Source organism: Peromyscus maniculatus, chromosome 8 (genome assembly GCF_049852395.1).
Source record: "Peromyscus maniculatus bairdii isolate BWxNUB_F1_BW_parent chromosome 8, HU_Pman_BW_mat_3.1, whole genome shotgun sequence".
NCBI lineage: Eukaryota > Metazoa > Chordata > Mammalia > Rodentia > Cricetidae > Peromyscus > Peromyscus maniculatus.
Window position 1 is genome coordinate 102454513 of NC_134859.1, and position 24373 is coordinate 102478885.

Sequence of the window (24373 nt, forward strand, 5' to 3'; positions counted from 1 at the left end):
CGTCTTGACAGGAAACTAACTCCATCTCAGCAGGTCTGGGTCTGGGTGTCATTGCTGTGTCCCAATCTGTAGATGAGCAACTGTTGCTCACAAGACACTCCCCCGGGTCAGTGTGGGACTGGAAGATGCAGGAGACGCCCAAGGAGGGAGATCCAAACCCTTCTACCTCCACCCTCTCAGCATTACCCCCACCCACAGTCCAGAGCCCTCAGGGTCCTCACCAGAATTGTAGGCTGGGACCAGGAGTTGTGTCCTCTGTGGTCACGCTGGGCTGAGTGTGCACTGGTGAGGATGTGGGGGACCCCAGGGTATTTGCTCTGTTCTCGGGGCTAGAGCCTTTGACAGGAGCAAAGGATGGAAACACAGACTGTCCCAGTGACCTCCACTCCATGTCCTCCCCACTGAAACCTCTGCAGCTCTGCTGCACACGGGTCGCTAGGGACACGGGGGACTGCTGTGTGACAGCCTACAAGCCCCATGGCCCCACCAAGTCCTGGTCAGGGCTTCCCTCCCCAGGCCTTCCCATGGTGCACTGGGGCTGGTTGGCACTTTCACACTTGAGGGCAGTCTTCCTGTAGAGGAGAGTTTAAGTGTCAGTGACAAGACACTTGGTGCTAGGTCCCTTCCGGCCTCAGTGACAGAAGCTCTCCTCTGAGGGACACACACCACAGCAAGTCCCCAAAGTAAGTCGTAAGTAAGTAAGTAAGTAAGTAAGTAAGTAAGTAAGTGAGTAAGTGAGTGAGTGAGTGAGTGAGTAAGTAAGTAAGTAAGTAAGTAAGTAAGTAAGTAAGTAAGTAAGTAAGTGTCATAAAAAGAGAATTTCTAAGAACTCAGGTTCCCCATTGTGCATATGTGTACACGCACACACAGATATTGGTGTACATACGCTATCATACATACCACATATGTCCTCACAAGGCACATATGGACTCACACCCCCTGTGGCCTGATTCACTGTGTTGCTGGAGGGCTTCTCTCCAGGTTCCACCAAACCCCACAGTCCCACAATCCACGTATAAAATAATCACTCAGACACTTATATCACTTATAAACTGTATGGCCGTGGCAGGCTTCCTGCTAACTGTTTTTATATCTTAAATTAACCCATTTCTATAAATCTATACCTTGCCATGTGGCTGGTGGCTTACCGGCGTCTTTACATGCTGCTTATCCTGGCGGTGGCTGCAGTGTCTCTCCACCTCAGCCTTTCACTTCCCAGAATTCTCCTCTTTCCTTGTCCCACCTACTTCCTGCCTGGCCACTGGCCAATCAGTGTTTTATTTATTGACCAATTGGAGCAATTTGACATACAGACCATCCCACAGCACACTGATTCACCAAACTCACCATGCTATTGTATCTGGCTTCCTTCCTTTGTGAGGAAATAACAGACCTGGATTCAGGATGCCCTGACATGAAGGGAGCTTACCTGGGACCACGGCCACCACAATTTTGAGGGAATCATCATCAATCCCCAAGAAGGGATAGATCCCTAAGGAGTCATCAATATGTGGCATGTCCACCCCACACTTGTAGGTGCCTGCATCCTCCAGGGTGAGGTTCTCCAAGGTCACTGTGAAGGTGAGGGTGGCTGGATGGTCCCTGATGGACACTCGGCCTTTCCCAGCTTCTTTTGAGGCTCTGGTCTTGACAAGACCTTTACATGGTAGCATAGTCACTCTGCACCAGTATTTGTCATTAGTCTTGTGTTCCTCCTCGTACGGACACGGCACACTCAGGGACGTCCCCACAGTGCCTGTCACCCCGCTGGGGCCATGCAGAGGGACACAGCCTGGAAAACACAAGCCCCAATTCTGCACCCTCGCAGGTGGATGGGGGTCAGGCCTCCCTTGGTCAGGTCTTAGGGACCTGTCTGCTCTGGAGGAAGCATCAAGAAAGGAGACAGTCTGTGTTAGACCCAGGAGTCAGGACTGAGGTGAGCGCCTGTGTTGTCCTGAAGAGGGGGCTGAGAGGGGGCTTGTCCCTGGAGAACGGAAGGGCCCAGGAGGAAAGAACACGTGTGTGTGTGTGTGTGTGTGTGTGTGTGTGTGTGTGTGTGAGAGAGAGAGAGAGAGAGAGAGAGAGAGAGAGAGAGAGAGAGAGAGAGATATTTTACCTATGTAAATAATGAGTGTATGTCTCTGTGAGAATCAGTGCTTGTGTATGTTTGGTATGCACACACACGTATGCAAATACATGTGTGTACACAATAGAGATTGTGTGTATTATGGCAATGTCTGTCTCAGCTAACCCTCTCAGCAGGTCCTGACTGTCTCAGGTGTGGTAGTCATGACTGTACTGTGCACTGATTCCTGACAGCACCTGTGAGGTGACATTGGCCACTCCTGCCCACCCCTACTCCTTGTCCTCACTCTGGGCCCATCTTCCTCTGCTGGCTGCTCTCTCCCACCTCCCATCCCCCATCCTGCCCTCTCACTTACTCCAGGAGTTCCCCTTTCAGAGCTGTAACCCCCATCACACCCCCATCCCTGTGCTCACCTGGGACCTGCAAGAGGAGCAGAGCTGAAGGCAGCCACACTCCCATCACTCCTGGGGTCATTTCTTCAGCTCTGATGTCTCCTGCCCACACCAAGCCCAAGAAAAGAGGGGCAGTGTCCTTTTAGAATGTCCAGTGTTCACATGCTGAGTTCTCCTTTCTGTCCTCTGCTTCCTGCTCCCCTGAGAGGCTCCAGATGAACTGGTACAGGAAGTGCTCTGAAGATGGTCCAGGACTCAGGGGCACTGGTTCCTGTCAATCCAGTTAGGGGCATATCCACGGCCATGGATTGAGGATGTCACCTGTCCCCCAGCCTTCAACTAAGGGCTTTACAACCTTGCCACTCATGGTCAGCCCTGGAGAGCATTTCTTTTTTTTTTTTAATTTTTATTTTTTAAATTACACTCATGGGCATTTCCTTTTTTGCTGATGCTTTCCATCCTCTGTGATAAGCCACTTCCTGAGCTGACTTGAGATCTGTCCATCTTATCTTGCTCCGTCTCCATGAGGAGAGGAACCACCTCCTTCACGCTTGTGAATCCACACCATATGTGCCTGTGTTGCTCCTGTGAAACCCTCTTGAGTTCGTTGCGAGTGGGAGGTTCATGGGACAGTTCTTTTTTTTTTTTTTTTTTTTTTTTTTTGGTTTTTCGAGACAGGGTTTCTCTGTGTAGCTTTGCGCCTTTCCTGGAGCTCACTTGGTAGCCCAGGCTGGCCTCGAACTCACAGAGATCCGCCTGGCTCTGCCTCCCGAGTGCTGGGATTAAAGGCGTGCGCCACCAACGCCCGGCTAATGGGACAGTTCTTAAGGATGCTTGGCCAGTCTCCTCTTTGCATCTTGGATCTTGTTAATCCTCCTGGGTGGTAAACATGGATGGTAAACACATTGTCATGTCCTGTATTCCTCTTCTCAGAAATTCTCCCATGGGGACTTGTACAGTGCTGGGACAGAGCAGGATGAAGGATCCTGAGAAACATGAGTATGGGTTCTGGCTTCTCATGTGGGCCAGGCTTGAGGTTCCCTGGGATCTGGTCCTAAAGTGACCTCTATTTTAGAGGAGGCTGAGGAGGGACCCTGTCCTTGTCAGACACTGGACTTGAGACTGAGGGGTAGGGAAGTAAGGGGACAGGGAGGGAAGGTGTCCATGGAAACAGGGAAGACCTGGGGCAGGGGGACTAAGTTCTGTATATGTGATTGTGTTTACTTTTTGCACATGTGTGTTTGGGTGGGGCATGTGTCTTCGTGTGCGTGTGTGTGTGTGTGTGTGTGTGTGTGTGTGTGTGTCACAGAGAGAGAGGAAGAGAGATAGACAGACAGACAGACAGACAGACACCGACACAGAGAGAGACAGAATATGCAACCAAGACATCGTTCATGTCATATTGCTATAGGAAAATATACCTACAGACATGCTCACTGGTCCAGTCTGATGGAGACTATTGCTCAATAGAGGTTATTTCGTCCAGGAGTCTCTAGTTTGTATCAAGTTGACAAAAACTTACTAAACACTGTCACCTGTCTGTCTGTCTATCTGTCTATTATATTTCTCTTCTTTTTCTTCTTTCCTTCTTTTATCAAAGGCCTTGTATTAGTTATTTTTCTTACTATTGTGACCAAATATTTTCTTGATTACTAATTGATATGGAAGGGCCCAGCCAGCATATGTGATGCCACCCCTGGGCAGGTGGTCCTGGGTTCTACAAGAAAGCAGGCTGAGTAAGCCGTGTAGAGCAGGTAGTAAGCAGCGTTCCCGTGGCCTCTTTTTCAGTTCCTTCCTGCAGGTTCCTGCAGAGTTCCTGCACACGTCCTTCAGAATGCAGGACCGTGAAATTGAAGCCAGATGGAGCCTGTCGTCCCAGCAAGTCAGTTTTGGTCAGTGTTTTATCACAGCAACCACAACAGCAAACTAGAACAGATCGATGGATAGATGGATAGACGGATAGACGGATAGATGGATAGATGGATAGATGGATAGATGGATAGATGGATAGATGGATAGATGGATAGATGGATCGATGGATAGATGGATCGATGGATCGATGGATAGATGGATAGATGGGTAGATCAGACAAACAGGTGGATCAGCTTGTCCTTGACTGACACAAAGGCTGGCTTTTTCCTATGTGATTGACACTGTTCCCTCATGATCCCATTTCTGCCTCTGTCTTGCTGCCCTTCTCTCATCATGCTCTTTATTTCTGAGACAAGGTTTCTCCATACAGTCCTGACTGTCTTGGGACTCACTCTGTAGACCAGGTAGGACTCGAACTCACAGAGATCTGTCTCCTTTACTTCCTGAGTGCTGGGATTAAGGGCAAGCATTCCCACCCCCTGGTTCATTTCATGGTTTTAAAGCAGATTATTTGGCTGCCATTCTAGAGCATTTCCCCTGTGGGTCCCAGACGAAAAGCCATGTCCCCAGAGAGGACTTGCACGACCACCCTGCATCTCTTCACCTGGTTTGGTTCCTCCACTGAGCTTGTGACAACTTGCAAGTCTTTTATGTGCTTGGGACAGAATGTAAGCTCCATGAGGGCTGCCATTCTACCTTTCTGTTTATACCAGGGCTTGGCACTTAGTAGGCTCTTAATAAATATTTCTTGAATAATAACAAAGGAATTACCTTGAGAGACTTCACATAATTCTCATAGGACTAGGGGAGAATCGTTAATTTGTTCATCATGCCCCTTTCATTATTAATTGGTGTGGCCAGTTTGGATACATGATGGACAGTGTCTGTCCTTGTCAGAAACCATGCCAGGGGCTGGAGGGATGGCTCAGTGGTTAAGTTTCTGTTCTTCCAGAGGACCTAGGTTCAATACCCAGCACCTACAGAGAGGCTTACAACCATCCTTAACTCTAGTTCCAGGAAAGCTGACGCCCTCCTCTTGCCTCTGTGTGGCACTAGACATGCATACAGTGCACAGACATGTGTGCAATCAAAAAACCCATACATGTAAAATGAATGAATAAATAAAAATTAAAAAAAGAATGGGTGCTGCTCTTGCAGAGGACCTGAATTCAGTTCCCAGCATCCCTGCCCCCAGGTGGCTTACCACTACCTGAGCTCCAGCTAGGGAGTCTGCACCCTTTTCTGGATTCCCTGGACACCTGCACTCACATGCACATACCCACATACAAATAGATACACATAATTTAAAATGATAATAATAATAAATAAAAAAATTCATGGCAGGAACTGGAGAGATGGCTCAGCAGTTAAGGGCACCTGCCACTGTTCCACCAGTCAGGATCGATTCCAGCATTTATAGAGCAGCTCACAACCTTCTGTAACTCTAGATCCAGGGGATCATCTGGCTTCTTCTGGCCTCTGTGGGCACCAGGATCACATGTACTACACAGAAAAATATGCAGGCTGAAAACCCATGCACATAAAATAAAATTTTTAATTACAAAAAGAAACTCATACCAGGGTACCTGGCAGTATGGTGACTGCGATCTCAGGACTCCAGTGATGCTCTGGCCTTGAGGTGGCTCCAGAATCTGCCTTCCTTCCCTTCCCCTACACTTGGCACCAACTGTTCCTTGTCACGTTTCTGAACCCTGAGCCACTGTATCTTAAGGCTTGAAATTGGGACAAAGTTGAAGAATTTAACAAAAGGCAGAGGGAGGAATTAAAAAAATAAGGGTAAATAAGTGAAATTACTGTTGAGTAAGTAAATGCCAGCACCCCTAGTTCTGTCCTTGGAACCCAAGGAAAGGCTGAGGAGGGACCGATTGTATTACAGTGTTCTCTGACCTCCACACTCCTGCCATAGCATACTCACACACACACAGTGTAGGTGTCTGTGTAACACGAATTCTAATTGGTCTTTTAATAAAAACCCAGAGCCAGAAATTGAGGTAAATACTGAAAGATAAGAGAGACAAAGGAACAAGTTACCTCTTACCTCTGGGACTCCTCAGTCTGAAAAGAGTCTTCATTCAAAAGACTTTAGTTCCTGTCTCCTCATGCGTTATATAACTTTCCCAGCCCAGCCATATCATTTCCTGTCTCAACTTTCCTAGTGCTGGGATTAAAGGCATGCAACTCCCAAGTATTGGGATTAAAGGTGTGTGCCACCACTGCCTGGCTCTGTTTCTCTCCTAGACTGAGTCTATCCCATGTGGTCCAGGATGGCTTTGAACTCACAGAGATCCAAATAGATCTCTGCCTCCAGAGTGATAGGATTACAGGTGTGTGCCACCACTACCTGAGCTTGTTCTGTTCTCTGATCTTCAGGTAAATTTATTAAGGTACACAATATATCACCATCTGTCTGTGCCCACAATTACACACACACACACACACACACACACACACACACACACACACACACACATACACACACACAAAATTATTTTTTTCAGGACAAAACTCAGAGGAGAATCAGATAGGATGTGGATGGTCTTTTCTAAGATCTGGAGACACAACTGTTTGTAGATGAAGGACACTGTGAGATGGGAAGCAGGACCCTGTGGCTGCCACCAATTCTTCTCCTCTTCAGCCCCCTAGTTAGTTGTTCTGTGGCCTTGGAGACCTGGAACCCATGGCTCAGGTGGGAGTCAGAAAAAGTCTGTTCTAGACTCCAGGGAGAAGAAACATGCCAGGGAAAATGACCAGGACCTGTCTCACAAGATCTCTTCCCAAGTGTCCAGCATGATTCTTCTTTTTTTTTGGGGGGGGGGTTGGTTTTTTTTTTTTTTACAATACCATTCAGTTCTACATATCAGCCATGGGTTCCCCTATTCTCCCCCCTCCCATCCCCTCCCATTACCCCCGGCCTACCCCCCATTCCCACCTCCTCCAGGGCAAATCCTCCCCCAGGACTGTGATTAACCTGATAGACTCAGTCCAGGCAGTTCCAGTCCCTTCCTCCAGACTGAGCCAAGTGTCCCTGCATAAGCTCCAGGTTTCAAACAGCCTATTCATGCAAAGAGCACAGGACTTGGTCCCATTGCCTAGTTGCCTCCCAAACTGATCAAGCCAATCAACTGTCTCACCTATTCAGAGGGCCTGATCCAGCTGGGGGCCCCTCAGCCTTTGGTTCATAGTTCATGTGTTTCCATTCATTTGGCTATTTTTTTTAATAATTGAGTAAAACCGAAATTTATTATAAGCCACAGTCGTCCTAGGGACCTCCATGCTATATATATAGCCTCCATGGTTCTATGGGTTGTGGTCTGAATGTTCTTTATTTTATATCTAGAATCCACTTATGAGTGAGTACATACCATGACTGTCTTTCTGGGTTTGGGTTACCTCACTCAGGATGATTTTTTTCTAGTTCCATCCATTTGCCTGCAAATTTCATGCTTTCATTGTTTTTCTCTGCTGAGTAGTACTCCATTGTGTATATGTACCACATTTTTTTCATCCATTCTTCTGTTGATGGGCATCTAGGTTGTTTCCAGGTTCTGGCTATTACAAATAGTGCTGCTATGAACATAGCTGAGCATGTATCTTTATGGTATGAATCAGCATTCCTTGGGTATATGCCCAAGAGTGGGATGGCTGGGTCTTGAGGTAGCTCCTAATTTTCTGAGAAACCGCCATACTGATTTCCACAGTGGTTGTACAAGTTTACATTCCCACCAACGGTGGAGGAGTGTTCCCTTTGCTCCACATCCTCTCCAACATTGACTGTCATTGGTGTTTTTGATCGTAGTCATTCTGACAGGTATAAGGTGGTATCTCAGAGTCATTTTGATTTGCATTTCTCTGATGATTAAGGATGTTGAGCATTTCTTTAAATGTCTTTCAGCCATTTGTGATTCTTGTCTTGTGAATTTTCTGTTTAGCTCTTTAGCCCATTTTTTAATTGGACTGTTCAGTATTTTGATGTCTAGTTTCTTGAGTTCTTTATATACAGTGGAGATCAATCCTCTGTCAGATGTGGGGTTGGTGAAAATCTTTTCTGTTGGCTGTCTTTTTGTCTTATTGACTGTGTCTTTTGCCCTGCAAAAGCTTCTCAATTTTGAGAGGTCCCATTTATTAATTGTTGTGCTCAGGGTCTGTGCTGTTGGTGTTTCATTTAGGAAATGGTCTCTGGTGCCAATGCGTTCAAGAGTGCTTTCTACTTTCTTTTCTATTAAGTTTAGTGTAACTGGATTTATGTTCAGGTCTTTGATCCACTTGGACTTGAGTTTTGTGCATGGTGACAGATATGGATCTATTTGTAATTTTTTACATATTGAGATCCAGTTATGCCAGCACCATTTGTTGAAGATACTTTCTTTTTTCCATTGTATAGTTTTGGCTCCTTTGTCAAAAACCAGGTGTTCATATGTGCATGGATTAATGTCAGGGTTTCAATTCAATTCCATTGGTCCGTATGTCGGTTTTTATACCAGTACCAAGCTGTTTTTATTACTATAGCTCTATAGTAGAGTTTGAGGTCAGGGATGGTTATGCCTCCAAAGGTTGCTTTATCGTATAGGATTCTTTTAGCTATCCTGGGTCTTTAGTTTTTCCATATAAAGTTGAGTATTTTTCTTTCCAAGTCTGTGAAGAATTGTGTTGGGATTTTGATGGGGATTCCAGCATGATTCTTAGAGAGTTCTTATTAATAAAATCAAACCTGAGCTAGGTATTGGGGTGAATACTGGAAGATCAGAGAGACAGAACAAGCCACAGCTACCTCACCTTGCCAACTTCTCAGTTGGTCTTGTTTCCTCATCCTGGAAGCTTCTGTGTCCTCATCTGAATGGCTATCAGCTGAACTGCTGTTCGAAAACCTGAAAGCTTAACCAGTCAAAAGCTTCTAGTTTCTAGTCCTCACGCCTTATATACCTTTCTGCTTTCTACCACCACTCCCTGGGATTAAAGGCGTGTGTCACCATGCCTGGCTGTTTCCAATGTGGCCTTGAACTCACAGAGATCCAGAGGGATTTCTGTCTCTGGAATGCTAGGATGAAAGGCATGAGTGCCACCATTTTCTAGCCTAAGTATCTAGTGGCTTTTCTGTTCTCTGACCCCAGATAAGTTTATTAGGGTGCACAATATTTTGGGGAACACAATACCACCACATTTCCCCTTTTTGTCTAAAATTAAAAAAGACTTAAAACTAATACAAGAAAAATAATATCCAATAATTATATACAATATATACACAGTCAAGATTACATTAATGATGTCTAGTCCATCAACATTTGACCGATTCAGACAAAAAACTCCATTAATATATAACAATGTCCAGTCTGTAACAATGATGGGGCTAATTGTTTTAGTTTCTTTACCAAGATTTTATAAGTGCAGACATTTCTAAAGGAATTTTTACATAGTGTGGGTCTGTGCTAAATTTTTTACATTGGAGCTTAGGATGGTGTCCTCTTAGAGTGGGCAACGACATAAAGCAGATTGGTGAAAATACAAATGTTCAGTGTGCAGAACCAACTTGTACAGCCTGTGGGACAGAGGATGCAGCTAGACTTGGGGTCACAGACCTCAGCTACAGTTTTCTATAACATGGGGAAGTTGCTTCTAGTTTTCTCTGATGTGGGAGGCAAAGGAGATGGATTAGAGGGCTGCGTGGTTTCTTCACGATCTGTTTGTGCCAGACCAGCGGTGTCTGAGGGAGACATGAGTGTGTCTGCCTCACATTTCTGCTCAAGGACATCTGTCCCAGAAGACTCGAGGAAAGATCTATCTTCATATCAGAGCAAATGACAGAGAGGTCTGGTGTTTCACCACCACCAGGGCAGATTTTCTAGGCCTCCAGCCACAGTCAATCACAGCACGAGAGGAGGAAGAAATACAGTGCCCACGGGTCCTCTAGAATCGTGAAACACGTCATGGTGAAAGTTTGCCAACAAGGCAGCAAGTTGAGCAATAAGAAAAGGGGAAGCGGTGCGGGCAAAGAATCTGCATAAATAGGAAGGGTGGGGACGGACCCACAGGGCTGTTTGCAGAAGGGGGCATAAGTATCACATGCATAAAACATGCTGTGCTGACAAAATCTGCTGTGGAAACTCTTCCCATGTTAAATTATTATTTCATTATTTTAAAATTCTTTTACAGCCTCACAAATATATACAATAAATATTAGTCATTTTCACTGCTATTACCCTTCCTCTTCCCTTCCTGTTCCCACTTCTTTCCTCGTTTTCTTTTTACTTTTTTAAAACTTTTTTTTTTTTCGAGACAGGATTTCTCCGTGTAGTCATGAAACTCACTCTGTAGACCAGGCTGGCCTTGAACTTAGAGATCTGTTGGGATTAAAGGCAAGTGCCATTACCTTCGTGTAATGAGCACTTCTTTTGATTACATACTGTGTGTGTGTGTGTGTGTGTGTGTGTGTGTGTGTGTGTGTGTGTGTGTGTGTGTGTTCCACTGGGTTTAATTAGGATTGAGTGTGGGTGGGGATTATTTACTGGACATGGGCAGCTGACCAGCGCCTACACCACTGAAGCAATGAAAAGCCTCCTCTCAACCAAGGCAGACTCGATAGAGGTCCAAACATGTCATCCAGGAGGAGATGCTCACAGGGGGTCTCTTCCCACACAAAGTGGGGAGCACACCCGTGTTAGATGTGAGTTTGGTCTGTGGGTGTCAGAGCCCAGCCTGATAAGAACACTGTGTGTTGTGGGGTGCATAACTCAGCATGGCTGAGGCTGGAGAGCTGGGAACAACTATTTCCAGCTGAGCCTTTGCCTTTGAACCTTTCAGCTTCCTCTCTGGATTTAACCAGGTCTTTCTCATTTTGAAGCTTGTATTTGGATGGTGTGTAGTGCTTAGACATTGAATAGATGCTTCTGAAGGAACACGAGGACAGCGGAGTGACCTGGTGTGGAGACCGGCCCTAGAGGGGTCCACGGGGTGATATGAGCTCGTGACTCCTGAGGGGACAGCAGCCTTCACCCAGTTCACTCCCCATTTGGTCTCACTGGGCAGAGAGTCCAGACTTCAGGGACGCAGACTGAGTTACCCCGTGGGTCAGGTGCACAGAGACTCAGCCAACTGCTCCATCTGTGTTTGGAATGCACAACCCTGGGCTGTGTTGACAAGAAAGAGAATACAGTGTGTTCTCTGTGTAAGCTACAGACATCCATATGACCGTGGCAATTTTTTATGCCACTTGGTGAAGCCACATTTCCCAGATATTTGGTCAAACACCTGGCTGGTGGCCCACAGACTTGGGATGACATGTGTCCTCCAAGGAACTGGGGCCCTAAAAAGAAACATGACTTTTTTTTTGTATTTTCTACTCCACTGGAGGCCATCAGAGGAAGAAAGGCCTCGGAAGGCACTGTAGGATGTTCTGAGAGGGAGAACCTGAGTGGGTTCCAGAACCTCAGCTGTCCCTGGTATTGGGTGAGGGAGTAGTCTGAGGCTGAACCCGCAGAACCCAGAGTCATGGTACTGCTGACCACAGTCATTTCCTCATAGAAATATTCTTTTCTAGGCTGGGAAGACGGCTCAGTTGGTAAAGAGCTTGCCTTCCTTGTAAGTGCAAAGACATGAGTTTAATCACTACAACCTAAAGGGTTTTTTGTTTTGTTGTGTGTGTGTGTGTGTGTGTGTGTGTGTGTGTGTGTGTGTGTGTGTGAACACTGGGGCAGTTGAGTGTGCTTGTAATGGTAAGATAATATCTGAGGCAGATGAGCCCCTGAGGTACCCACCAGCTACCCTGGCCTACTTGGCAAAGGTCCAGGCTAATGAGAATCCCTGTCTCAGACGATAGTAGAATGACACCTGAATTTGACCTCTACATACACATATGCATCCACAATGTGTAAACACACACACACACACACACACACACACACACACACACACACACACCATACATGTCGGAGACTATTGGGGTCTAGCCTCTTTAGTTTTATTCCCAGGCATCCAGAAGAGACACTACTAATTGTGTGAATAATCTGAGGGAGAAGAATCTAAGTACACCGTGCTCTTTTATCTGCCCACTTTATTCCTCTGAGATGAAATTCTATCTACACACTTCCAGATCTGTTCTCATGTTTAGCTTCCTTCTGTCCCTTTCCCTCCTGTCCTCTCATAACTCTGAGTTCTTTTTGTCCTCATCTTCCTCTTTGTTCTTCTCTGTCCTTGCTCCTTCCCACTCCTCTTCTGGTGACCTGGTCTTAATACCCCTACCATCTGCAAACTCCGCCCTGTTGCCTTCTGATCCTGTGAGGCACCTCTGCTCAGAGCTAGGTAACCTGCCTCATCACTTCACAGCACCCAGTATGCAAAAGCCCTTTTGTTCTGAGTCAATTGCTCTGAAATGCCACTTGGGCTGTGAGGGGAAGGAGAGTCTGAGTTTAACTTGCACTAGAAACAAAGCTATGTACCTAAGGTTCACCTGAATCTAGTCGGTATCTCCAGATGGAATTTACCTTAATTCAGGAGACTAGCAGGTGTAGCAGGAATCTTAAAAGTTCTTATTAATAAAACAAACCCAGAACCAGGTATTGGGGTGAACACTGGAAGATCAGAGAAGCAGAACAAGCCACAGCTAACCTCACCTGGCCAACTTCTCAGCTAATCTTGTTTCCTCAGACTGGAAGCCTCTGAGTCCTCATATCCGAATGACTCTCAGCTGAACTGTGCTGCTCAAAACCTAAAAGTTTAACCAGCCAAAAGCTTCTAGTTTCTGGTCCTCACACCTTATATACCTTTCTGCTATCTGCCTTCACTCCCTGGGGTTAAAGGCTTGCTTTCTGAGATTAAAGGCGTGAGTCACCATGCTTGGCTGTATCCTTGAACACATGGATTTCTGCTCCTGAAATGCTAGGATTAAAGGCGTGTGTTACCACTGCCTATCCTAAGTATCTAGTGGCTTTTCTGTTCTCTGACCCCAGATAAGTTTATTAGGGTACACAATATTTTGGGGAACACAATATCACCACAAGCAGGTTGTGGTCTGGAATGTTACTTCTGTTTGCCTGGAGGAAGGAAACCTTTCCTGAGGCTGTCCTCCAAATACACTAAATATGTATGTCCAAAGAGTGATCAATAAACACTGTTCAGTAGTTGTTAGGAAAAGAATCAATTGGGAAAAACTATGAAAGTGCACATGAAATTCATAGCAGAAGACAGCTGCTATATTAAAAGCCAAATAACACTAAATCCTCTAGGAAATTTCTTGATTCTTCCAGGCATAGCTTTACCATATCCAGCTGAATTCTTACTACATGCCTAGGGCTTGTCAAACACACACACACACACACACACACACACACACACACACACACGAGAGAGAGAGAGAGAGAGAGAGAGAGAGAGAGAGACAGAGACAGAGACAGAGACAGAGAGACAGAGAGAGAGACAGAGACAGAGAGAGAGACAGAGAGAGAGAGATCATTTTCTATCTAGAGGGAGATGTTTATCTCTGTAACAGGCTTCAGAACTCTGGGCCTTCACCAGGCCATCTTCACCTCCCCAAGAGCACCTCTGAGGCCTGTTCACCCAAAGGACTGCACTGAGCATGCCCAGGAGCAAGGGGCACCTCCAGAAAGACCAGGAGCTGGAAGTAGATGCTGCTCAGCAGGGACCTGCAGGAAATGAAGGAGACAGAAAGTAAGCTGTCACCAGGCATAGAGGTCTCAGGCTTCCTCATGTCCATGTCCTAACCTTCAGTGACCAGATAAGGACAAACCTGGATGCAAGCAGGATGGCCTCCCTGCAAGTGCGTGGCTGGTCACGCTGCCTGCAGGCTAAGCTCCAGCCTGGGGAGTTTTGTCTGATTTTCCTCAATTCCCCTTTGACTATCTGTTCTGTTTGACCGGTCTCTGAAAAGTCCTCCTCATCTAGTCTGCATTCCAGTCAGTTTGATGGCTTCCCTGATACCTGAGCTTCTGACCTTGGCTTCTGCTACATTCTTCACCCAGATGTCCCTGCCCAATCTCATCACTGCCTGTGTGGGAGCTGACATACATCTTAGGAGACTTGGGCACACTACATCGAGAAATGGTAGGTGCTGCTTCTGCTCGGTCAGATTGAATTTGACACTGAGACTGTAGTTCTTTGTGTTCCTTTATTATACCCTGTGGAACCATGAGGCCCTGAACAGTATTGATCCTCTCTTCCCCACCTCTCTGTCATCCTCATCCCCTTCCCAGGACTCCATCTCCCTCCTTGACCATCCTTGGTTTCTCCTTTGGCCCAACACGAGGCCATCAGCTCATGGAAAGGATCTACAACTTCAGATACTCTGTGAGTCGCAGGTTAACGTGAAAGTGTTCCTGGAAGATGTAAGAGCTGCCACTTGTCAGACCATGCATCAGATGTCCTGACTCGTTTCCCAGGACTGAGCTCTGACCATGCTCCACACTCTATATATTTCTGAAGCCTCCTACCCTCTGTTTCTTTGTGGCTAACACTCCCGTCCACTTGCAAAACAAACTAACAAAAGCACTTCTAAAGCACTAGAAGAAAAAGAAAATTTAAAAAGTAATCCTCTAGATAGCCTACAAGGTGGGAACAATGTGTGAATATATACCACTGTGACTGGATTAATTAAAAAAAAAAAAACTAAACATCGCAGGATTTTCAGGGCAAAGAGAATGCTGGAAAGAAGGGTGGCATCTGGGGGTCACCAGCAAAATGTGAAAGAAGGAACATGGAAAGTGCATAGATAAGGTAAATGAGCATTGGGGCAGCACATAGATTAGTAGAAATGGGTTAATTTAAGTCATGAGAGCCGGCTAAAAACAAGCCTCAGCTATCGACTGATAGCTTTATAATTAATAATAAATCACAGTGTGGTTATTTGGGAGCAGCTGGTGGGACAGAGCTGATCAGTGGTCATTAGGAAAAACTGCCTACAAAACACTGTGAGACATGTTTGTCTAACTTAAGATTTAGAGGGCAGAAAGAACACAGTACAAGGGGTAGGGACTAGATAGGACCTGAGGAATAAGTCTCATGGAGGGCTAGTGAAGTGACATCTGCCTTCAAGGTAGGGGGTCGAGGAGCCTTGTGGTTCAGTGTGTCCTGGGCCTGGAAACGTGACCCCAACAGGCTGCAATGGAATTAGGCCAAGATAGCAATGGTGCTGGAAATTCCTCTGGACACCTTCAAGAGTGGGAAGCATCATCCAAGCACAGCCCAGCCCTCAGTTTCCCATGTCCTCCTCTGCACTGTGTGGACCCCACACTGGCTGCTGGCAGAGTTGCATTGGAACAAGGAGATTTATTTATGGGCTGCAGTCAGAAGCTGTTGGGAGAAGAATCTCTCTAACTCAGAGGAGACCCAACCGTGGCCCTCTGTCCTGCCCTCTGGGGACACATAGGGGAGACACCAAAGACCAGGCTCAGTCTCTTCTGTCACTCAGAAGAAGATACTGCCTTCCTGTAGCTGAGGCTTAGGAGGGAAATCTTGGTATACTAAAAGGTAAAAGGTTGGGGAGCCCACCTCAAACATTGACACGAGAATACAGCAGCCCCAGTGTCCCTCTAAGATAGTCACTGAGTTTAGCAAATAAAATTACAAGATGGCCATGATAATTTTGTATTTAGATACATGACTTTTTCAAAATTATAGATATTGCCATGTAATGCTTGGGATATACATAGGCTAGAGATGAACTCTTTTCACGGATCCTAGGAGTCCTGGGCATCTTATGTTTTATCTGGAAGCCCTCCCAGAAGAGAGGAGTGAGAAGTGACTCCCCAGAGACAGCCCAGTGAGAAGAGCTGCCAGGGTCCAGCTCTGCTTACCACGTGAGGGTGCTGGTTTGATCCTCTCCATAGCTGCTGAAATTCTCCATGGTTGACGCTGTGGTTGTCAGGACTGGGGCAATGATTGACATTATTTTAGTTGAAGTTTTTGTGGCTAAGACACAAACAGCACATGGTTCACTCCTGTGGACAGTCCAGCTCTGGGCATGGCCTAATCTTTCCCCACTAGGAACTAAGGGATTTGCTCTCCAGTCACCATCCAAACCTTCACATTAATTCTTTTCTAAAGGAAGATGATGTGGGGAGCAAAGCAGCCCCCCTTTAAAACCCTCTTCCTTCATGGCTCACTCATTACTGCCTGGTGTGCAATGTGCAGAAAACTTCAGTTTTGCAGTTTCTCTCTATTTTTAAAAAATATTTATTTATGTGTCTATGAGTATTTGCTTGCACATATCTATGGGCACCGTGTGTATGTGGGGCTTGTGGAGGCCAGGAGAGATCAGATCCCCTGGAACTGGAGTTGAAGATGGTTGTGAGCTGCTGTGTGGACCGGGATCCAAACCCAGTCCTCTGGAAAAGCAGCCCGGGCTCTCAATCACTGAGCCCTCTCTCCTGCTCCAATTTTGTCTATTGTCTTTACTGTAGTTTCAACAGACACAAATCTGATCCTTCTTACTCTATCTTATGCAGAAACAGAGCTTCTGTGGCTTCATCTATTTTATGTAAAAGGGTGGTGTTGGGGGTGTCAGGATGGGAGTTTAGGTCAGTGGTAAGTGCGTGGCTAGCACACCTGAGGGTCTGAGTTCAGTCCTCAGATCTGCACAAGTGAGAATGTGCAAGACTCACATGTGGGGGCAGAAGACAAGGCCTCCCCAGCTCGCCTTTATCTCAGTAGAAAACAGGGCCAGCAGAGTCTACTGTGCTTTCTTTTTCCAGTAATTACTTTTTATAGTAATCAGTCCAGGGTCCCTGATTCCTCACCCCAGCCAGGATCTTCTGGAATTTTTCTTACCTGGGTCAATATTCACATTAACTTCAAAATGGGGATCATAGCCAGTTCTCTCAATTGCACACCAGTAAATGTCAGCATCACTTGTACTCAGCTCCTCCATGGTCACTGTGACGATGAAGTCTGTCTGGTCATCCCTGATGGACACACCGTCCTTCTTCACCAACTGCTCTGATGCATCGGTTTGAATGAGGATCTTACATGTACTCCAATCAGCTCCTTGGCACCAGTACTTCTCGTAATCCTTCCAGGATGAGTCATAAGGACACAGCACAGTCAAGGAGCCCTGCTGCTGACCTCTCACCATGTCTGGACCTGTGATTGGATCCTGAGCAGTGGAGAAGCCTGGAAAATACAAACCCATGGACCACTGATCTCTCACTCTAAAATCAGGACGCACTACCCTGTGCCAAAAAGAGTTCACAACTGAGTAACAATCAGGGAAGAGCTAACCCTTTTCAAGACAGCTAATCATCATTATTTGGTTAAAGACTAAAAAAAATGGCTGAAGGGCCCAGTTATAGGTCTCATAAGTTAAAATGGTGACACTGAGCAATCATGACTTCCCATCACCTACCTCTCTTCATACCACAATGGCCAATAAAAGTACATTTCAAAGAATCCCTTTGCAACCATCTTTGCATTACCCTGGAGCAGAGGACATGTCAGAAGACCTTGTCCACACAACATGATTGTGCCTTCATTTCTGTGCCCATGACCCTCAGGAATCCATCTGAAGAAGCCACAGCCTATGGCCATGAAGCGGCCACTTCAGGCAGTTCCAGCAGTTTCTAGGGGTTCTTTAGGGAACCACCCTGGATGAATGACTTGGAAGCTGACCAAAATGACGCCACCAATCTGTTCTCCTGTGGTACAGAGTCCACAGCACACAGATCCTGTGCTGTCCTTCAGATCCTTGTAAATCTGACCCAAAGCTCCCAGTGAGGGCTGAGGGTGCAGCTCAGTAAGTGGGGTGCTTACATAGCAGGGAAGAAACCAAATAATAATAAATATCTGCCTAGAAATGATAAAGAAGAGCAACAGGGTATTGACTTCAACAACAATAACACCAAAGTATGTTCCTAATGGCATGGGTAAGAAAACAAAAATTGCTAATTGTAATTATTTCTATCTAAAAGGATTCAACCAACCCAGCAAAGAGACAGCTTGCAGCATGGGAGAGCATCTTTTCAAACTATGCATCTGATAGGTGATCTGGAAGGTCACCTTCCAGACTATATGAGCAAGAATTCAACTCAAGAGTCCACCAGCAATCATAATCCATTAGAAAATGATCTACTGAGGCACTGTGCTGAAGGTTTAGTCAGCGAGACACCTGCTGTGTTAGCCTAAGCATGAAGACCTGAGTGTGTGTTCCCAGCAACCATGTAAATGTCAGGAGTGCTGGTGTGTCCCTGGAACCCAGCACAGAGGTGGGCAGTAGACACAGGAGATGCTGAGAGCCTTGGCTATCCAAGCCAGCCTCAGTGTCAGTGTGGAACCCTGTCTCAAAACATAAAGGTGGGAGTAGGGCATGGTGGTGCATGCTTTAATGCCAGCACTCAGGAGGCAGAGGCAGTCAGATCTCTGTGAGTTCAAGGCCAGCCTGGTTTACAAAAAGATTGGAAGGCCATCTGGAGCTACATAGTAAGATTCTGGGTCAAAAATAAAATAAAATAAAGTGTGCATGCACACTTGCTCACACACACACACACACACACACACACACACACACACACATGAGCAGATGAACTGAGCACACAGTTTTTAAGGGAGATACAAATTTTCAATAAATATATGGAGAAATGCTCTATTTCACTAATTGTCAGGGAAATGGATGCAAATCAGAATCACAGAGAGCCGTCATCATCTCCCAGTCAGAATGGATATTACCAAAAAGACAAAATATAACAACTGTAGATGTGCATGTGGGACAGTGGAAGTCTCACACACTGTGGGTTGGAATGTAAATTAGACATTGTGGGAAACAGTATGGACGTTCCTCAGAAAAGCATAGAACTGCCACATAATTCAGCAGCTACACTTGGGGATAAAGCCTGTGTTGGTGAGCTTTTTGTGAACTTGACACCACCTAGGGGTATGCAGAAAGAAAGAACATCAATCGAGAAGAAGCCTCCATCAGGACGGCCTGATGCAAGTCTGGGGGACATTTTCTTGATGCAGGAAGGTCTAGTGTATGGTGGGTGGCATCACTCCTGGGTAGTGAAAGAGAGCAGGCTGAACAAGCCTTGGGAGCATGCCAGTAAGCAGCACTCCTCCAGGATCTCTGTCTCAGTTCCTGCTTCCAGATTCCTGCCCTCCTTGAGCTCCAGCTCTGCTTTCTCTCCATGATGGACTGTGATCCAGACATGTAAGTAAACAAGCCTTCTCCTCCCCGAGCTGTTCTTGGCCATGGTCTGTATCATAGTGATAGAAAGCAAGCCCAGAGCCCAGAGAATGAAGAGTGTACTGCAGTGATCCTTCCCTGCATTTCCTGCAGCTGATTCACAACAGCTATGGCACAGGATCAGCCTCGATGTGGATGGATGGATAAGAAAGTGTGATATAAAAATGCAGTGGAACAGCATTATAGAAGGATTGAATTCCATCATTTGCAGCCCAGGGATGGGATTGGAGAAAGTCAAATAAATCAGATGCAGAAAGACACTATTACATGTTTCTATTTATATGTGGAAGCTAAAAAGTTATCCCCTGGGGCTAGGGGGAGATGGGGAGATGGACAGGTCAGTAAAGTGTTGGCTGCAGAAGCAGGAGGACTTGAGTTCGGATCCCCATGGAAAAATTCAGATGAGGTGGGGTGTGTCTGTAGCCCTAAGAGCTGGGGAGTCAGGGACAGGAGGATCCCTGGGGATCCATCACTGGCCACCTAGGCTGAGTCAGTGAGCTCCAGGTTCAGTGGAAGAGCCTGTCTCAACAAACAAGGTGGAGAGGGATAAAGGTACCCAGTGGTAATCTCTGGCTTCCACATATGTGTGCACACACATGTGTACCTGAGCACACACATACCAAACATTTACATGTGAATACACTTCGTGACACATATTTTTTTCAAATTAATAAAAGTTCACTTGAAAAAAGTAGTGAACAGAATAGCAGTTATCAGCCTAGGCAGGGTGCCAGGGAAGAGGTGGACAGAGAGAGTGCTGAGGATGTAGGGGTCGTTTGGTGAGTTGACAACGTCTAGTGTTTTACAACACAGCTGAGAAATATGGTTGATGATTCAGTATTTCAAAATATCTCATAGAGAAGATTTCCGATGCCTCTAGTACACAGAAATGACAGACTCCTGTGGTGGAATGTCAGCTCCCCGGATCTGACTGTCACATCCTATATACACACATGCAGATATGACATTGTATCTATCAGTTTCTTTTTTCTTTTTGAGATAGGTCTCCCAGTGTAGACCAGACTGGCCTTGAACTCACAGAGGTCCACCTACCTCTGCCTTCTCAGTGCTGGCATTAAAGGCGTGCACTACCACACCCCTAGAAGTATGTTTAAATACTGTGTCAATTAAAAATCAGAATGTAACTCGAAATGGAGGTTCATTTCTAGAAATCCCAACACTCAGAGGGTGGAGGCCAGAGGATCACAAGTCAGAGTCACAAGTTCAGGATCATCCTCGGCTGCCAAATATCAAATTATAAACATATTTTTAAAAGAATAGTTTATCCATTCACTCATCTGCTTTTGTGGAGCACCCATGACTGAGAAACACACTCTGGATTTATTTATTTTATTTTTTTAAGTTTTGATTTTGTTTTTCCTGCAGCACCCACAGGATCCATCAGATGCCAAAGACTTGCCTTTTGTTTAGGGAGTAAGCAGCTGGTGAATGAATTAGCCTTTCCTGTTTTCCCTAACCCAGGGCAGACTCTGTGTCCTGTGCCACCACTGACTCTGTGATGTCTTAAAGCCCCAGCTACTTACCTGGGAGGAAGAGGAGCAGAGCAGGGAACAGCCACATGGTCCTGCCTCCTCTCCTGGCCGTGGAGGTGACTGATGCCAGCACCCGGCAAGAACTCAAAGCTCAGCCTGAATTTCCTTTAGGTCTCTCTTGTTTACGTCCTAGACAACTTCTCCCTTTTGCACATTTCCCGAAAGAGGATGCCAGTCTTTGAGAAGACCAAGTCATTCATGTGTGGTACAGGTGATAGGTGCAATGCTAGTTCTGAACTTGAAAGATGGGTGGGACTCCCAAGGAGAGACACAGATAGACAGAACAGTAGAGACAGATACAATACAGCCAATCCCTCTGCTCACCCGCGACATGAGTTATTTGCAGGGGATCATGGGAGAGGAGAGCATGTAACAGGCCTTCTGTGGACTGCCGGCTCCTGAATAATGACACAGAGAATTTTTATTAATTATGAAAACTTGGCCTTAGCTTAGGCTTGTTCCCAATTACTTCTTAATACTTAAATTAACTTGTTTATATTAATCTACGTTCTGCACATGTCTAGTTCCCTCTCCTCAGTACCCTAGGCTGACTTCCTCCATGGCTGACTGGGGAATCTCCTGCACCTCTATTCTTTCCCAGAGTTCCTATCTCTGCCCAGAAGTCCCACCAATCCTCTCCTGTCTAGCTTGGTCATTCAGCTCTTTATTAAACTAAGCAGTGAGGATGGAGAGTGATAACTCCATGTATCGTACAAAAAGATTATCCTAACATTTCCCCCTTTTACAAATCCAGTAAAGTGCTCTTTCTCTAACATCAATAAACTATATACAATAAAAACAATTATCAGGTAAGAATTACATTCCCAATGTCCAGCCCATTTGTATTTAACAACTTTGGAGAAAGTACTCCATTATCTATCCTAGCTTGATGAATCCAAAGTTTTGTACCTAAATCACTTTCTGTCATAACTTGTATTACTAGGGAAAAATATGCTTTTAGACCTAGAAACACCTATGCACATTTCAAGCATACTGTACCTGTTCATAGGTTTTCTCTGCCTGGGCTTGGCTTTCTGCAGCTGGCAGCCTTTCTCTAACAGTGTAAGCCAAGCCTTAAAGGGCCAGGCCACCCACATGACACCCCAACAGGAAGGGGTGGTTGAAAGCAGCCACAAGCCTGCCAGGGAGACTGCGGTTTTGAAACTTCTTTTCAGCTCTCTCAGGAGGGTGACTGCAGTGACAAGGGAGCAAAAGGCAGCCCAGGCTAGCCCAGTGGTAGTGGCACTGCTGAAGGCTCAGCCTGGGGCAGCACTGCTATGAACTCAGAGCAGCGATTTCTCTGGCCAGGGACACCTGTCACAATGGATACTGGGGTCACAGGTGTTTGCAGAGACAGGGAGAGTTTGGGTTTGAGGGAAGGTCTCATGTCGCTCAATCTGCCTTGATCCTCCTTCCTGCAGCACCAAAGTGCTGGGATTCCAGGCGTTCATCAACACCATCAGTGTTATGAGAGACTGAAGACTGAACCCAAGGTTTCACGAATGCCAGCAAGCACTCTACCCACTGAGCTGAATCCACAACCCCTTATTTTGTTTTTATAAGACAGAGTTTTGCTGTGTACCCCAAGTTGTCTTCAAACTCTCTGCAGTGTGAGCCTCCCAAGTGTTGGGAATCTGCAGTTGGTTTAAATCCAGAGGACAAGTTGTAAGTGTCAATAGATACAGGTACAGGGGAAGACTGGTATCAAACTTTTGGGAGGAAAATTTAAGCACATATGCTTAAGATAGTTAATCTTCATTGCCACTTGCCTGGCTTTGAAATCACCTAGGAGAATACCCTAGGTGCATCGCTAGGGTGTGTACATGGAAGTTTGAATGAGGATGTTGGCAGTTCTAAGAACTTTAAACTGAGGTCTATATTCTGTCATACTCATAGACTGGCACTGCCCCAGTTGTCATCAGAGAGCCGTTATCCAGTAACTGGTGGAAACAGATGCAGAGACCCACAGCCAAGCATTGGTCCCAGCTTGGAGAATCTTGAAGAAGAGAGGGAGGAAGGATTGTCCCAGGCAGGAGGGACAGGGACATCACAAGGGAATCCCCAGAAACAACTAACCTGGGCTCATAAGAGCTCACAGAGTCTGAACCAACAGCAGGGAGCCTGCATGGGACCGACTTTCTACATATATGTAACAGTCATGTAGCTTGGTCTACTTGTGCGATTCATAGCAGTGTGAGTAGGAGCTATTTGCTGACTTTTGCAAAACTATTCCTCATACTTGGTTATCTTGCCCATCCTTAATACAAGGAGAGGCTTTGTTGCTATCTACAGGAGGCCTGCCCCTTTCTGAACAGAAACAGAGGAGGAGTGGATTGGGGGGTGGAAATAGAACCGAGATGGGGGAAGAGAATGGGAGGAGAGGAGGGAGGGGGAACTGTGGTCAGGATGTAAAATAAATAATTTTTTTTGAAAAAGATGCTGATTGAAGGTAAGACTAAGAACACACTGCCATCTACCGGCTGAAGCCACCTCAGAACATCCACCTCAAGATTTGAGCCTGACAGGTAATAGGAGTTTTAAAGAATCTGCAGCCAGGACATTAAACTGCTACAGAAAAGGGTTGTGATCTAGGACGGTCTCACTGCTTATTAGAAGGACAACAAGATCTGAAGGTGTGACACCACACACACCCAGTCACAAGGCAGGCAGAAGAGCTGACCCCGCCCTGCTGACTGGTCCCCACCTCATCCCCACATGCCCATCTGTGCACCTTAGGTCAGTCCCCATGCCTGCTGGGAGCACCATATGGCCCCAGGCATACACCCACAGCTCTCAAGTCTCCATCTTCTGGTCAGTGGTCACAGGCTAGCATCTGAGGTTCTGCACGGACTAACAGGCACGTTCTGGTTTGCCCACAATAATTCAAGGGAAATTTGTTGTCTGTGTAAGTTCCACTGTGGATGCTCTGTCCTTGGTCCAGAACCCATCCCTTGGTGGCTCCATTTCTCCCTGAGCTCTAGGAAATGTCACACATCTTCCACTGAAATGTGTTAGACTGGCTTTTGACAAAAACAAAAATAATGCTGAGAAGATGGAGAGTTTAACAAACACTGTTGAAACATTTGGATATCCACACCCTAGAAAACTAACTGCTCTCCCCAATGCAGAACAAGTATTCCCAAGTAAATCATGATGGGGGAGATTAAATGTTAAATAAAAAGCTACAAAACTCAGGCCTTTTGGCTACCAGCCTAGCCAAAAAGCAGTGAGCTCTGGTGTAGGGAGAGCCCCTGCCTCAGGGGAATAAGGTGGA

General features: G+C 46.1%; 2 protein-coding genes across 3 annotated transcripts in view; both read right to left on the bottom strand.

Moving 5' to 3' along the window:
- Positions 1–201: 201 nt before the first annotated feature.
- The window catches only part of LOC102908600 (CMRF-35-like molecule 4), a 54889-nt gene continuing 30717 nt past the window's right edge, over positions 202–24373 (bottom strand). The window contains exon 3 of one of the 2 annotated variants that reach the window (XM_076543698.1): positions 202–336. In XM_076543698.1, coding sequence (XP_076399813.1) covers positions 218–336 — 119 coding nt within the window. In that variant the 3' untranslated portion in view covers positions 202–217. Of the gene's footprint in view, positions 337–13531; positions 14004–24373 lie in introns of those variants that run through there. The other variant, XM_076543697.1, reaches the window with a different exon arrangement.
- LOC121831516 (CMRF35-like molecule 3) lies at positions 15349–21482 on the bottom strand. Its single transcript, XM_076577792.1, has 4 exons — positions 21091–21482; positions 17143–17484; positions 16170–16242; positions 15349–15472 (listed from the first exon to the last, which is right to left on the bottom strand). Exons 1-4 carry the CDS (start codon positions 21125–21127, stop codon positions 15349–15351), a joined length of 576 nt encoding a protein of 191 aa, XP_076433907.1. The 5' UTR covers positions 21128–21482.